The sequence below is a fragment of the Pogona vitticeps genome, chromosome 5 (assembly GCF_051106095.1).
Source record: "Pogona vitticeps strain Pit_001003342236 chromosome 5, PviZW2.1, whole genome shotgun sequence".
NCBI classification, from domain to species: Eukaryota; Metazoa; Chordata; class Lepidosauria; order Squamata; family Agamidae; genus Pogona; species Pogona vitticeps.
Genome location: NC_135787.1, coordinates 108,373,033 through 108,389,946, shown reverse-complemented (window position 1 = coordinate 108,389,946; position 16,914 = coordinate 108,373,033). Strand labels below are relative to the sequence as shown.

At 40.2% G+C, this 16,914-nt stretch overlaps 1 protein-coding gene across 2 annotated transcripts in view; it reads left to right on the top strand.

Moving 5' to 3' along the window:
- Positions 1-16,355, top strand: part of ELAPOR2 (endosome-lysosome associated apoptosis and autophagy regulator family member 2) — a 95,344-nt gene extending 78,989 nt beyond the window's left edge. For both annotated transcript variants that reach the window (XM_073000799.2, XM_073000800.2), the window contains 9 exons: positions 282-545; positions 2,133-2,306; positions 5,924-6,113; positions 8,769-8,865; positions 9,776-9,877; positions 11,065-11,191; positions 11,978-12,156; positions 13,601-13,766; positions 15,373-16,355. In XM_073000799.2, the coding sequence (XP_072856900.2) occupies positions 282-545; positions 2,133-2,306; positions 5,924-6,113; positions 8,769-8,865; positions 9,776-9,877; positions 11,065-11,191; positions 11,978-12,156; positions 13,601-13,766; positions 15,373-15,432 (1,359 nt within the window). In that variant the 3' untranslated portion in view covers positions 15,433-16,355. The remainder of the gene's footprint in view (positions 1-281; positions 546-2,132; positions 2,307-5,923; positions 6,114-8,768; positions 8,866-9,775; positions 9,878-11,064; positions 11,192-11,977; positions 12,157-13,600; positions 13,767-15,372) is intronic.
- The last annotated feature ends 559 nt before the right edge of the window (positions 16,356-16,914 follow it).

Here is a 16,914-nt window from a genome sequence, read left to right as displayed (position 1 = left end):
TACTCCTTCAGCCTCGATATCCACATTCATGGTCAATTTAATCTTTCTAAGCTGCCTACCCAGTTAGTAAATTCTACAAATGGTTTAATGGGCTTTATGTGCATGTTATTGGATGATTAGTGATAATGTATTCATTCTGCTGCCATATTCACTTCCCGGAAGCTGTTGTGGTTGTCTTGCTTTCCTCTGCTATCCTACAATTAATGATAACTGTTCTGTAAAGTCTGTGCTTTTGGTGAACTGGCCACAATGTGTTAGCCACCCCTTCTGTGTCTTTGCAGAGCAGAAAGCTCATCAATGATGTTGCAAAGATCTACTCAATAACAGTGACCAATGCTGTTGATGGTGTTGCTTCAGCTTGCCGGGCCTGTGCCATTGGGTCAGAACAGTCTGGCTCTTCTTGCATCCCCTGCTCAGCTGGCTACTATGTGGAAAAGGAAACCAACCAGTGCAAAGAATGTCCTCTGAATACATACCTGTCCGTTCATCAAGTGTATGGCCAAGAAGCATGTGTCCCTTGTGGCCCCGGCAGTCAAAGTACTGAGGTAAAGAGGGGTTGTGAGTAGTTTTTGTAATTGCAAAGAAGCACGCATAAAAATGGTCTGGATCAGATCTACTCCAGCAATGGCAAGCCACATGCCCCAAGAAGCTTATAAACATTGCCTGATGGAAAAAGCAATCCTTTGTTATGTGCCTCAGCTAAGGTTCTGTCTAGTTTTCCACTAGCACTGGGTAGAGGTGACAACAATGGCTGTGGGTGCATGGCACCAATGCAGTGCTGCACGGCCATATACCCATGCAGCTTAGAGGGAATGTTGGCTTCAGCATCAAGTATACAATTTGCATGCCGTTGGCAGCAGAGCTTGGGAGTCTTGCTTTTTTGTACTACAGCTCCTAAAAGCCTATAAGCAGCATGGGCACTGGCCACAATGGCTGTGGCACTCTGGGAAATGTGGTGAAGAAAAAGCAAGATTTCAAAGCTCTGGCTGCCAGGACACATGACTATTAATAAACGTATTCTCTGTGAATCTGGCTAGTTCTTTTAAAAGCTGTCTGAAGGTTACTTTACATATTTGTTTGTGTAAATTCAGCCTCTGCCTTATCACCATCTTTATGAAAGGGCTGGCCTGATGCTGAATCGTCATGCTCTCCAAAGTGCTCAATGGACTGGTCCGAAATTGTCACTTTCCACACAGTGCCAAATAAATCAAATGTATAGAGTGCTATGTCCTACTCCCCACCCTCCCCATTTGCCCATGCAAATTTGAAATCAAGAACACTTTGGCATATCCTCCAAAATAGGGAGCAGCCACTGTGACATCATAAAGGCTTACTTTTTTTAAAAAAATTATCCTGCTATGCCTACACCATTCTTTTATGCATATTTCTGCTCCTGTCCCCTTATAAAAAAGAGTGGTTGTGACAAGAAGGAGCAGACTGTGACTGGATAGCTCCTTCCCCCTTTTTTGTGGTAAAAAAATAAATCATAGCATTGAGACCTATCAGTTCTGAGAAAAAATAAAATAAAATGGAGACCACTCCTGGACAGATGCAGGCATGTTATTGCTGCTAGGAGAAGAGGCCTGTACAGGTAACACACCTTATCTGTCGTAGGCACATGGCTTACACCGTTCATATTGATGGCTGCCATTTGTTCCCAAGACATTTTTCCTTGTGGGGTCTGCCTGTCAGATTTCAGTCAACCTGATAGAAGTCACTCTTGGTCATATCTGTGGCTAATTGCAAAAAGAGTGTGAGCACTAAATAACCAGTGTTTTCTTTTCCTGCTTTCCCTACACATTTTAAGGTCTTGAGTGGGGGAGAGCAATATTAGTGTGTTGAAGGAAAAATAACAAAGAACCTTGTGCCACCTAAAAGATACTGTTTTATTTGGCATATGCTTTTGTGGATTGCATCCTATTTCATTTATTGCTTTCCAAAGTATTTCTCCTTATTTTTTAAAAAGTGGGAGGAAAACAACAAAATTACCTTTACAGTGGCCCACCAAACAAGAGAGTTGATTTTGGTGAGTGGGTGAATTTAAATTATGAACGCACAGATAGTACTCACTGAGTGATCTTTGCTACTTTTATTGCACAATATTTCACTTTAATTTTCCTTTACTTTCCAAGGATCATTCTGCTTGCTTTAGTGATTGCATGCTCTCATACATCAAGGACAATCAGAGCCTGAGCTACGATTTTACCAGCCTGAGCAGAGTAGGCTCATTAATGAATGGACCAAGCTTTACAGCAAGAGGAACAAAATTCTTCCATTTCTTCAACATCAGCCTGTGCGGGAATCAAGTAAGGGTCTGCTTTTCTAAGGCTGGAAATAAATATCATGTGTGACCGGAGGCTACCACCAGAACATGGCACTTCCTGTCCCTTGTCATAGTTAAGATAATTTATCCAATGCTGAGAATTCACCATATTAATTTTCCCCAGTCACACTTCAGGTTGTGAAGGATATGTTAAAAAATAAACACATAATTCATTTTTTAAAAGGGCATTCTTCTTGTTTTCTGTTGTCCTGACTTGACAGGAAATCTCAATAAAGAATTTTTAAGTCCCACAAAATTTGTTTTTCTTATCCTCTTGTCTAGAATTCCACAAAAGACTCCCCCTCTTTCAGGTAAGGTAAAGGTAAAGGTTCCCCTTGACAATTTTTGTCCAGTCGTGTTCGACTCTAGGGGGCGGTGCTCATCCCCATTTCCAAGCCATAGAGCCAGCGTTTTGTCCGAAGACAATCTTCCATGGTCACGTGGCCAGTGCGACTTAGACATGGAACACTGTTACCTTCCCACTGAAGTGGTCCCTATTTATCTACTCGCATTTGCATGCTTTCGAACCGCTAGGTTGGAGGGAGCTGGGACAAGCGACGGGTGCTCATTCCGTTGCGTGGATTCGATCTTACAACTGCTTGGTCTTCTGACCCTGCAGCACAGGCTTCTGCGGTTTAGCCCGCAGCGCCACCATGTCTTGCAGGGAGAGGGCAATTCCTTACTGTCGCAACATGGAGCAAGTGATGATTTTCTTCCTCGGGTGCTGCTGTTGGCTGTTGCCCCGTTAGCCAGGATAGGAACCTACTATGTGAGAGTATCTCAGCACAGGTCAAATGATCCTGAATGGTTTGTGGAAGGTGTAGGAGCCCAATACAGGAATGCTGTTTAGGGCGGGAACTTTTGTAGCAACATGACACTTTTCCATTTGAAGAGGACTTTCTTGTCATGCAGTTTTGGTCCTGTGTTGCTTCTGACTTCACTACCTTCCATTGTTCCACAGATGAAATCACACCATTTTATAAGTTTCAAGGCAGTTGGCCATACAGCTAGGCAGAAAGAGTGGGGAGTCTTAAATAGCAGATGTGGGACAGCAGTAGCAGTTCCCAGCTGTTTCTCTTGAGACCATGTCAATTCCCCTCTGTTTAAGAATAAAGCTGTGTATACCTTACCCTCAGATCTGGGCCTCTTAACCTTGCCTTCGGCTCAGAAGCTGTAGAGCACACTATAAGTTTGTTTTTACTTTTTTAAGTGTTTTAAATGTATTTATTATAATAATAATAGGTTAATTGTGTCTTGATGTGTAATTTATTTTGCTTTTAATTTTACTTGTTTTATTGTTACAAGCAGCCTATTCTTGGGAGGAGGTGATCTACAAATGATATTAAGGAAAAATACATAATAAAATATCTCATTACTAATGTTCAGGTAAAATTCACAGTGAAGAAAATGTTCAAAGACACATACAGTCTGGTTAGTTTAGGTTTATGAAATAGAGAAGGGGTGCCATTTTGTCCTTCACCTCAGGGAACAAAACAGGTTAGGTTGGCATCTTACAAGGGGCTGCATAAAATGTTCTCCTTTTCTAGTCATTGTTCTTCAGACATTTCCAGTCCATGTATCAAAGAGCTGTACCAAGATTCCTTTTTAAATGCCCCATGCTTTTGTGTCTAGGAAAATGTGAGACTGCTTATTTGCCATTTGCTCGTGAGTAAGGATGGACAAGAGGGGACGTGGTGGCGCTGTGGGCTAAACCGCAGAAGCCTCTGTGCTGCAGGGTCAGAAGACCAGCAGTCGTAAGATCGAATCCACGCGGCGGAGTGAGCTCCCATCGCTTTGTCCCAGCTCCTCGCCAACCAAGCAGTTCGAAAGCATGCAAAAATGCAAGTAGATAAATAGGTACCACCATGGTGGGAAGGTAAAACAGCATTCCCTAGTCATGCTGGCCACATGACAATGGAAACTGTCTTCGGACAAGCGCTGGCTCTACGGCTTGAAAACAGGATGAGCACCGCCCCCTAGAGTCGGACACGACTGGACTAAAAATGTCAAGGGGAGCCTTTACCTTTACCTTTTAAGGATGGACAAACACTGGAAGGAGCACTGTGGGAGACATTAATGGTTTTTCATTGAGTGATCTATTTCCTGGTCACAGGATTTGAAGAGGCAGGGCTTAGAAGAGGATGCCTCTGTCAGACATATCTAGTAAATAATAACAGAATAATAAAGAGTTGCATGTAGACATATTCTTATTGCCCCTTATATATCCACAAATTATTCCTTTTCATTGCCTTAAGAAGGTTGTTCTTGGTATATTTACTGCTGGATGGATAGCTGGTTTATGTATCTGGTTACGGAACCAGAGGTTGGGAGTTTGACTCCCCGCTGTGCCTCCTTGACAGGGACTTGACTCAGTGATCCATAACATCCGTTCCAACTCTGTAGTTCTAAAATGAAGATGATTACATTTAGTGCTTAACCAAAAGTACTCATAGTTCTTTGCAAATATTGCTACACCTTTTTTTTCTCCATGCTACAACTTGAGAAATGATAATCTATTTGCCCTAATCGACTGTCACTCTCACTGTTAACATGATATAGCCAAATCTGCTTGCCTATATATTTGATTAATTTTTAAAACATTCTAATAAGGATATTATCTCATATTATCTCAGGATTCCAGCTAACATGAATCCTGGTTAGCTGGCACAGGAAGCATTGCTTCTACTCTTAATTGTCCTTCGCAGTCTGTCAATGCCCCTTTCTACTTCAATCATGCTGCCTGGAGAGTACAGCCCCAGAGAACCCAAACAATCTAAAAAATCATTCTTAGCTCTATCCCGGTTGCCCATCCTACCTCATGTCATAAGGCTTATTGGCTGGGATGAGTACTCTAGGAAGGACAATAAAGCAGGTAAGAATAGCACCAATGCGATTTCAGTTCATAGCACCAAACAGGATCTTAAAAAGTACATATTCACACAAAGGGCAAGAGTAGTATTTCTACTGATCACAATCACTATTTTGAACTTAAAAACCAAACCTGGAGAATATTCCATACAACTCTAGTTAAATTGCATTAGATTTTATTGCTATTCTTGTGAAATGTTGGCTATGTAAAAATTACATGAAGTTTTTCTTACACTTGAGTAATAAGGAGAGTAAGTGATTTAACATCCATTTATTTGAAGAGTAATGAGGTTTATAATTGGAGTCTAATTACACAGTCTGACACTGCAAACCCGTCATTCTGTCAGTGCCATCCATTAAAGAGATGCATTCTGATTTCCAGACTCCTGCATGAAGTCTATGTGAGGTACTGTATCATTAGCAAAATTGGAAGGCAATTTATTATGTGCTGCAAGAAAGCAGCATGGCTTTTTTTTTTTAAAAAAAAAGCCATTTCCCTACATCAATTCTGATTAAATATGTGTTAGGGAGGTGACCGTTTGGCACTCTGTAAGGAGTCACACTGTTTCTTTCACAGTAGTGTTGCACAGGTTTTATGGATTGTTTTCTTAATTTATTGCAAATTACCTTTAAGTCGTCGTAGAAAGCCCATGATATCTGGTTTTCAAGATGTTAAGAAATCCCGCCTGAAAGCTATACATTTATTCCTCTTTTTTCATTTAACACTCACAGGGGGAAAAAGTAGCAATCTGTGCAGACAATATTACAGATATCACACTAAAGGATATGGTAGCTGAATCAGAAGATTATTCCAACATTGTAAGGGCTTTTGTCTGCCAGTCTACTATCATTCCTCCTGACAGCAAGGGATTCCGAACTGCTTTGGCACTTCAGTCCAACAGCCTCGCTGATATGTTCCTTGGTAAGCACTTTAATCTTCTGCTTCCTCTGATAAAGAGTGTATGACACCAAAGCTCAGAGAGAATGTGGGGATGATGAAGATGTTATATGGACTAATCCACTGACTACATTTCACAGCCTTCAGAGTCGCTATTTTGAGAGATGGGGGATTTACTGGGAGCTGCTAAAGGCCATGTTGTGACCCTGCTTCTAGCATGGTATCTGTTAAACATAAATAGTATAACTTTGCCTGGATGATAGCTGTAGCATGGAGAGTAAGAGAGCTGGCTTCTCTAGATGCTTTCTATCAAAACCTCTATACCTTAAGATGCAAGAATGAAAGACTATCCTAATAATGTCCAGCAGGACTGTTTATAACCTTGGACTCTGTCAAAAGGCCAGTTGAGAATTAGTTCTTTACAAGATTACCAGAACTCTCTCCCTTCATCTAAATAGCTTTTTAAAACTCTGCCTTATAGTAGGGCCAGCCCTATTTTCTGTAGACTAGCTCAGTCACAATAATTACCAGAATCTACATCCAGAAGCTTTGTAATTTTTTATTTACTGGTAGGCAATGTGTTATTAGGATCAAATACAATTCCACAATAGTACGCAAGCTTTCAAGTTCTCCAGAACTCTTCATCAGGCCATGTGGTATAAAAACTTTCTGTCCTTCAAGCCAGCAAAATATTATAATAAGTCAGAGCAGGATAGGACTCTTGGCCATTGTATCTTGAGAAGAAGGCAAAACTCCCATTGCTCTGGAAGTATGCTAGCTTCTCTATGTTAGTGAGAATAAACTTCAGAAATGTGAATACTCTGGAAGTCCACATAGGAGACACTAGAAGCAGGCTCTCATCATGTAAATAATTTGTTTTATTTATTTATTATTTTATTTTATTAGATTTATACCCTGCCCATCTAGACAGATAGTCTACTCCGGGCGGCATAACAAAGTTTAAAAACAATAAAACCAACAACATACGAAAATCTAAGATGTAAAAATATAGATATTAAAATGCAGCAGGAGGGAAAAGCCTGCCTAAATAGCCATGCCTTTAGTTTAGTTCTAAAGACACCCAGAGAGGGAGCCAGGCAGATCTCTAGGGGCAAGTTGTTTCAGAGGTGAAGGGCCACTGCCGAGAAGGCCCGGTTCCTTGTTCTTTCTTTTTGGGCCTCCCTCAGCATTAGGCCCCTCAATCGCCCAGCCTGGCTAGAATGAGTGTCTCTGGTAAAATTGGGTGGGAGAAGGCGCTCTGCCAGATATTGAGTGCAAATAAAAACAAACACCTCCGACTTTTTCCAAAGATTCAAGAATTATGGTTCTTGGATAAGGAAGAAAATATATCTAAGGAAGACAATTGTAAGGTACTTGGTAGCAAGGGCTACAAATGTCTGTCCAATGGACCTGAGTTATGCTGCAGTGGCCATTTCTGAGAACTCAAATCACAGATAGCACCACTGATATGCCATTAAAATGTGCAAGATGATTGGATGACTATCTCAGCAATACTACCCCATGTCATGACAGCATGTGCGAGAAAACACAAGCCATTTCTTGCTCTCTCCATCTCCAGAACATACCTGTGCAGTTTTGGTACTTTGAAAAAGTGCATTGGTGTATTTTAAATTATGAACATGTGCTAGCAAAAATTAATCAGCTTCTTTTAGGTTCCTACTGGAGTGTTCCGCATTTTGTTCTGTCAGGTGGTCACATGTTACTAAAAACCTCAGACAGCCATTCCAGAATGTGTTAAAAATCTATGTGATTTTCAGACAGCTTTTATTTTGTTGGCTGTTTACGATCAGACATTTTGATTCTCTTAAGGCCTTAAGGTTCTCTTAGGCCTTAAAACAGTTTGACTGAAACCAGCTCCTAAAATATTTTTTATGTAACAAACAAATGCAATCGTAGCCTGTAGTCCTATAAGACTTCCCTGATCTCACTTCTATATAGACCAGTCGTAGCACTGCGCTATTAATTATGACATCTTGTAGAAGGCTGTTCAGCATTTAATATTTACTTAATTAACCATCTATTTTTATTGAATAATTGATAATATTCAAATATATTTCCATCTCAATTCTTGCTTTCAAAGATCTAGAAGGTTGAAAATTTACTGTTGAAAAGCCTTCATTTAGTATTTTTTTTCCATAATTTTTTTAAAGAATCAAATGGTTTCAAAAATCAACTCCACCTATCTTATTTACATTACTTAATATTTGTGCCTGCATATTCATGCATTAAAATTTCAGCAGATTCACTGCTGACTACAAAAGGGGACATGCTTTTCCTTTCATGAGACTTGCACTGGAGCCTCTTTGCCTACTCTGAATATCACTGCTCTTGATGCATGCATTGAATTCTTGTGCGTAAGGGTTCATTCCCTTTCAGTTCGATGAGTGTGTTCATCTTTCCTTTAACTTCAAGTGCCTATTTAGAAAAAGAGCAGAGAAAATAGACTGATTTGTGAATGAAAAAATTAAAACATTCTGTTGTAGAAATAACGGTTTATGATGTTAGACAAATTCTGTGGCTACAAATCAGTCATCACTCTCTGACTGCATCTTGTGGATTGAATATTGATTAAGGATATATGAGCATTTGCACACGCAAATATCTCTGCCCTTACCTGTTTAAGGATGTAATTTTATTCTTTCTCTTTCTTTTTTGCAGGAGTTACTATTGAAACATCACTGGGAAATATTAATGTTAAGCCAGAATTGTTTGAGCACTCCGAGAACAAAATACCCGATGTACATTTCTATTACAAGTAGGTAGAGAAAATTAGACTCCCTCTGCCCCCTCACAACATCCCCTGAGAACTCATATAGCATGATAGACAGGAGACAAACAGCTGTATTTATTATATGTAATCTGTTCAGAAGTCCCATTGTGTTCACAGACATTTATTTATTTGATATCTACCATGTCTTTCCATTAGAAAAATTGCACCTGAATGTACAATGAATGTACAATGAGTTATGAACCAGGAAATTCCTGGGTGGCAGTTTGCCTCAATTGCAAACTCACTCAATGGCCTTGGACAAGCCATTCTTTCTCAACCACAGGCACTTATCCTGGAGATCACACTACAAGTTTATCCTGCAGAGGTGAAGTAGATATATTGATGTACTACGTTTGAACTCTCAAAGGCAGTGCAAGAATGGTGATGATGACCACTGTAGGTTTCCCTCTCTCAGTCAGACACAGATGATCTTCCCAATTAGGCTGACTCATTCTTCTTCATACAATTGTGACCTTTTGAAATAAAATATTATATGAGTGAATGTGAGACATGGTAGGCCCTGGATGAAAATTAGCCTGGGGGCACATTCCACTCATCAGCCTTCCTCTGCATGCTAACTTCGTTTTGTTCTATCAGTTTATTATCTATATCTATAGCCTCCCTTCTTATCAAATCCTTACATTAGTGAATAATAGGAAATGTAAAAGAAACAGTGAGAGCTGTTTATGAAACTTACTATTTGCTGTATTTGTAGCAGAGAGAATTAAGAATACTTTGGAAAATGGAAAAGAGGTAAAGGCATTAGAAGGCCTGATTTATCACTGAGGAGCAGAAGTGTCCATTTTGCAAGACAGAGGTGCCACTCTTGACTATAAAAAGTATGATGATAGCAATAGAAGATGATATAATTAATGCTTTCAGTTTTTTAATGCAGGTCTTCAGGAGCTACAGCCACCTGTGAAAATGGCCGTGCTTCTGTTGTGACAATGAGATGTAACCCTGCAAAACCTGGCGAGGGAGAAATTTCAGTTCCCAGGTATCTGTTATGATTTGTGATTTAATCAGAAGTGTGTGATTATGTCTTACTCTGAGAAATTTTGCAAATCTCATCAACATTTTTTTGGCTTTATCATTTCCCCCCCCAAATTCTCCAATATATCCAAGAACTGCCGCATTTGTTTTCAATTTAAAACCAAGGTGGACCTAGAGACAGGCTATGGTTGCATGAAACCGACTTAACCCTTGTCAATAAATTTCAATACTGGTGAATGGAAATAGTTTTGGTTTCCTGTGGAGACTTTTTTCCCCTCCTGATGAAGAACCACTCAATTTAGTTTGAATTTCACTTGAGCTGAAGTTTTGACTGCAGTTTAAGGTTGAGCCATATCCTTCACCCCTGTAGAATTCTAAAATTAAAAGGCGACTTCTTCATATACAGTGGTTTGAGCCTTTCTACCTGTAAACAAAGCTAAAGGGCAAACAATGATAGATAGTAGACAACAGCAGTCTCTCAGTGAATTGTGTAATACTTTTAAGGAGCATTTGTTGTTTGGCCTACCAGCTGCTAGCCTGGAATAAACAAGATGAAGATGAAAGGAACGGCACACATAATGTGATAAGAGTCTTCTCAAAGCTGGTGCTCTGCTCCATATATTGTACTCTAGCACATGATGATTAGGTTCCCTAAAAAAACCCTTTAAACCTCTTGGAAGAGAAGTTGCTTGATGATTCCTGAGCACTGTCATTTGACACAGCTAGTTTTATTACAATAATTGAAGGGAGGGCTAGCTGGCTTGCAGCTAAAATGGATGATTCTGTATTAGATGTTTGAAGAGGTCCATGCATACAAACACCATTGCTTTATTTCAGCCAGAACTTGCTTAACTGTGACCACAACAAAGAGCAATGACTTGCAAGTATGAAGCTTTCAAACACTGATTAGACACCACCAAATATCCTTATCTACGTATATGCCACCATCCCCAGTGCTGTTCTTTCTGATGGAAACAGTCCACACATTTAACTGCAAATCATCCAGGCATATAATAACTTATGACAGATTCAGCTTTTCACGGTTATGTTTTCCTGCCGTTCCTCTGTGATGAAATCTTCTGGTTTGTTGATCTGAATGTGGTTAGATCTGTATCTGGCAGTGACCTGGCTACAGTTATTTTGTTTTGCCTTATCAGTAGAATATCATAGTGATTGTTCCTTTTCTTCTAGCTCTTGCTCTGCAGGTACCTGTGATGGGTGTACGTTCTACTTCTTGTGGGAAAGTGCAGAAGCTTGTCCCATGTGTACAGAACAGGACTATCATGAAATAGAGGGTGCTTGTAAAAAAGGTCACCAGGTAAGAAACTGGGTGCATATTATTGCTGTACGCTGAAAAAGATGGTGCACCAGACTGGAAATTTGAGGCTAGGAGTTGGTGTGAAGGTGAGGAGGGGGAAGGCTGCACTCAGCCAAGCCCAAGGGCTACCTAGCAAACAGCAGTCTTGCAATCCATTCTCACAGTGACAAATCAAATGCTTCTGAGATGGCCACAAGTGGGACACAAGGGATGTCCCACCCTCTTGCAGAATAGCCCATATTCCAAACATCTCACTTGCAAACTTTAGGTAGGCAAGTTGTATCATTTTAGAGAGCAGCAGCCATCCTCTTACCTCTTATCAGCTGAAGCACAAGGCGCTATAGAGCAGTGGTTCTTAAACTGGGGTCCCCAGATATCCTTGGATTGCATTTCCCAGAAGCCTTCACCAGTTGCTGTGCTGGTCAGGATTTCTAGGGGTTGTGGTCCAAGAATATCTGGAGGCCCAAGTTTGAGAACCACTGCCATAAAGAAAAGCAGTACACCCAGCCCTTGAATAAAACTTTGAACTCATTTGAATGAGGAATATGGAGGAAAGGGGAAAATATAGTACAGCAGAGAGGGGCAGGAGGAAATCTGTAGTCTAATCATTCACCAGTGCCCACCATATGCTGTGAGTCTTTTGAGGATAAAGTTGGGTGCTGGTGGTGCTCTCAGCTGCCCTTAATTAAGAGATCAGGCCAGGATGTGGGTTCATAGAAAAAGGTGACAGGCATCTGCTTTTCTTCTAGAATAATAAAAGAGCACGTGTGTCTGTCTACCTCTTAGGAAACCTTATATGTATGGAATGAACCAAAACTGTGTATAAAAGGGGTCTCCTTGCCTGAGAAAAAGACTGTCATCTGTGAAACCATGGATTTTTGGCTAAAAGTTGGAGCGGGTGTTGGCGCTTTCACAGGAGTCTTGCTAATTGCATTGACCTGCTACTTCTGGAAGAAGAATCAGAAGTAAGTGCTGCCTACCACTGAGGGTTACGTACAATGCCTAATTGACAAGGTGGCTTTGTCAGGAATATACTGGGTACTACCTTTTCTGACCCATGTGTTACTGAGCATCTTTGGATTGTCTCACATAATCACAGAAAAGCAAATACTGTCTAGATCAGTCTTCTCAAAGATAGTGCTCTCTAAATATCGGCCTATGATGTCTGTCATCTTCAGCCAACATTAGTGGTGTGCATTATTGTTGAGTCAATGGGCCATCAAGTCACTTAATTGGTACACATTATAAATTGGCTTCCAGTAATCTTCATTGAACTAGAGAAATACAACCAGTGCCCTTGTAGGATAATATCCCATAATATAGCTTTCAGTGTTAAGGTGAGAAGCATTTTGAAGGATGATGGCAGAAGTACACTCTGTCCCTATAAAGTTACACTCATAAGTAATTGTCCTAGTGGGAACGAAACCTTACATTGTAAGGTCCATGGCAGAATACTTAATACTCTTTTGCATGATAAGCTTAAAGGATGAATCACAGAGGGGGCCATTTCCTACTGATCTGAACATTATGATCCCTGCATGTCAAATACCTTTGATCAAAGGCAGCTAGCCTGGGAAAGATTCCTGCATGAAACTTTAGCAGGCTGCTGCCAGTTGAACCAGTGACCAATCATAGATTACATAGATTGGGTCAGGGCCAGTTTGGAAATATGTTGGATATTTTTTGGGTTGAGGGATGGTAATTCCCAGAAATTCCTGTTCAGCCTGGCTGGTTCAGGGAGTTGTAGAGAAAAAAAGTAACTTTTAAAGCTCTGGTCAAGGGGTTAGACCTAAGGGACCAAGCTGAAATGCCCCAGATTGAGAAAGACCATGCTTGCTGAAGCAGAATCCCATTTGAAGCAAAGTTCATAGCTCTTCCTGTCAGTGACAAAGAGGGTTTGCTTCTGAATCTGAGCATACTTCATTGTCCAGAAAGATCCTCTGAAGTACAGTTCTGGTGGCTGACTTCAGAACTTGGGCTTCCTAGCTCAAGCCCTGGAGATCCTGATATGTGATACTTGTGCTGGCTTCTTCTAGAGTATAATAACATGATGACGTTTGAAACATAACAACTTTTGGTTGTTAACTTTTATTTTTACATCTGTAGTAACATCTATGTAAAGGCTATCATAAGGTATTTATCGCAGTGTTTGATGTGCGAGATATAGTGGCTGAAATTTGGTTCTGCAGTTACACAAACGATGTAACTTTTAGATGTGATTTGCATAATTTAAGATATCTCAGGAGGCATTACCTGTTGCATGCCAAGTTGCACTGTGGATATTTCTTAACTTATGGCAGTTTGCTTCCAAATGTTACATCCGTTACATAACTGTGCAACAGGATTTGAGCCAGCTTTTTTTAAGAAGAGGGAAATCAAGCCCCTCAATGCCTGTATTTATTCCTTCAGATTGGAGTATAAATATTCTAAACTGGTGATGACAGCAAATTCAAAAGAGTGTGATCTTCCAGCTGCTGACAGCTGTGCAATCATGGAAGGGGAAGATAACGAAGAGGAAATCGTATATTCAAATAAACAGTCATTACTAGGAAAACTCAAATCACTAGCAACAAAGGTGAGCATTGCTGTTAGCATGACTGCCGCTATCTCTGTGTTACAGCCTGGTATATAATTCTTTTAATCTTTTATAATCTGATTTCCTTCTCCAAGGCACACAGTTAGGTTGCTGCCAGTGTTTACATTTAATATAACATGGATATCAAATTATTTTCTTGTTTAAAATTCTTGTATCTCAACATCTGCAGTAGAGGCAACATACATCTACAGTGACCTCTCAACAATTTAACATTGGAGAATAACAAGCACTGAACCATATATTTTTTTAGAAATCCCAGCCCCAAGACATTCTGAGATTTTCTTTTTTTTATCATAAAAAAGGCCACTCTGCAGATTTTTCCTCTCCAAAATTTCTCTACTATTATTGGTGGCTTCTCTCCCCCTCCACCCAACAATATTGTTGAATTGTACCAAGTATTGTGAAAGAAGCCAAATGGCTAGGCTACCAAACCAGTTTCCAACCTAGTATCAGTGCAGAACCCAAAATTCTTCTAGGTAAAAAAAAGAACAACCTTTTTCTAATATGGAGCTTCCGTTCTGATAAAACTATTGGAGAAATTCTCCTTCCTCTGGAGAAATATGGATAAATTTCTGCCTGAATGTCTTCTCCCATAAATAGGAAGGAGAATGTTGAAAGTCAGTGTGTTTACAACTATGGTATGAGGAGGAACAGGTGGTCTGTGCAGCGTTCAGCTCACAAGAATAAACAGAAATGCAGTCCTAACTCATGGTGAGCCCCCTGATATATTTGGTCAGGCCAACTGTGTCAATCACTTGACTTGGCCATGCATTTATAATTTGGCAGTCATTTGTACATGATTTAAGATTAATCTTGTACAATGTTAAATTATATAAGAGAAGAATAGAAGCAGAAAATCAAAGCATCAGCACCATGGACAGCAGTTCATAATAGATATGACATATATCTCATCATTTTAATCTGAGTGGATTAAATATAATTGCCAAAGCAGAACTTATTGAAACTTATTTTTGACATGGGCCCAAGTGGATAAACTGGGAGGACTTGCAGCCTTGTTGGAGCTTAGTGGGCACAATTCAGATTCCTTATCTGAGAGCTCAGTATATGACCCCATATAGTTGCCAGATATATCTGTACTCTGGATTGAGTGGTCTTATTAAGACCTACCTCTTTGGATGGAAATGTGTCCTGGATAAATCAAGATGTGGGAAGCCAGGATTATTCTGCACCATGGTTTTGCCTTGACAGTATAACTGGTTGGTCTGCCTGCCTGGCATTACCTTCGTAGAGAAAGTCACCATGCTTTGAGGGAGAGCCTTTAACACTTCCACTTTCTGTCACTATTTTCTACTCAGGTTTGCAGATGAGAATTTCCTTTCATGTTTAGGTTTTATATGTGAGCAAGATTTCTGGAAAACCAAGGTTCTTCATCATCTGTTGAGCCTACAGATGAACAGAACCCTCTCTCCTCTGTAGATGCACTACGTTCCTTGAATATGAAAGTGATGATGGAGAGGGGAGGGTGAGTGCTCATATTGGAGTGTGATGAGTTTATCCCTGCAGATAAAGGTGGAATAGGGCTCCTGTCTATATCTCTTCATAACTGTTGTCCTTTGCAATGCAGAAAAAAGAAGACCGCTTTGAATCTGTTCAGCTGAAATCCTCAAGGTCTCAAAATATATGAAGACTTAACTCTGCCTTTGGACTGGCAAAACTGATTTCTATTTTTAGGGGACCACGTTTCCAACATGATCTGGCACCTATCTGAGCAGCGGTCTCTTGCAAGAAATGTTGAGCAAGCTAAGATGGGAGAGAAAGCAGCAGAGAACAACAGAGAAAGTTGCCTTATGAGACTGAGTAACTTGCCAAAAGAGGGAAGTAAGCAGTTTGGGTCCTAAGCAGGGAGTGGAAGCTCAACTCAGGGAGAGAGGGAGCATGGGCAGAGATGGTCCAGGACATTTTGGTGTCTCAGATGGAAAATGTGAAGAGCCCCTCCCAGAGTAGTTACAAATATAGTGGGAAACAAAATAGTTTGACATTTTGTGCCCTCTAACGCCCTCTGCCCCATTGTTGGCTATGTGAGGTGAGTTGCTTCACTCAATAAAGAGGTCTTGCCTAATCTGAAGTTTACACTTACCTGTGCATTGTTTTGGCATGCCAGATGCTTTATTATCTGTGCCCCTTTATTTGTGGGTTCTGGAAAAACCATAGCTGATTTGTTTCCCCATTCTTGGAAAGGAAAGCACTTTGTCATATAGATCTGTGATGTTTTGCATGAAGTTAGGAATCCAGTTTCATCTGCAAATCTCAGAGGCAAAACTGTCCTATCAGAGAAACACTGACCATGTTGTCCAAAGACTAAGAATGTAATCTTACATGTGTTTTCTTATAAGGAGGTTCCACTGTATTTAGTTGTGCTGGCTCTTAGTAAGAGTGTTTGGAATGGCAGTCTAGCTTGCTGTGGTCTACTCAGAGTTTATTAAAGATCCAATTTTTGGAACTACAGATCCCAGGGTTCTCTAGTCAGTATGGTTACTGGCCACAGTCCCTGGGAGATCTTGGCATTTATCGTAAAACAAACAAACAAATAAAAAAAATCTTTTTAAAGTTCTGGTCTCACTGCAATAATCAGTTTTGCCCAGTTGATACATGGAATTAGTGCTGACCATCTGTTTTAGGGAGCAGTCACTTTAGAGGCAAGTTGCCCTGGGAAGCTCTTTTGTATGAATCAGCTCTTCTGCAGGTTATATGACATTTCTTTTAGTTGCACCACAGCAAACCCTAGCCCTAAGGATTTGCAACAAAATGGCAAAAATTGCTGTAACTGCTTATGGGCTTGCTAAAAGGAATGGGCCTTAATCTTGCCTCATTTCAAACAGTGCCCGCCCAACAATTCATAAGAAATAAATAGTACCTAATGAAGTCTAATATTCTAATGCTAAATAAGGGGTGAAATGGGGAAAGAGAAAATTTTAGAATCCTGAAGAGGCAAACGATTTCCCATGGTATATTTCTACATGACAAATGGTTCTGCAAGTTGTTCTTGGACCAAGAAGGGAAAAATCAATAGAAATATATTTGGGCCTCTGAGAGACTCTGGTATGCTTATATTTTCAAAATTACCCTTTTCTGCATCCAGAATCACAAGTGGCTAGTAACTTACTTT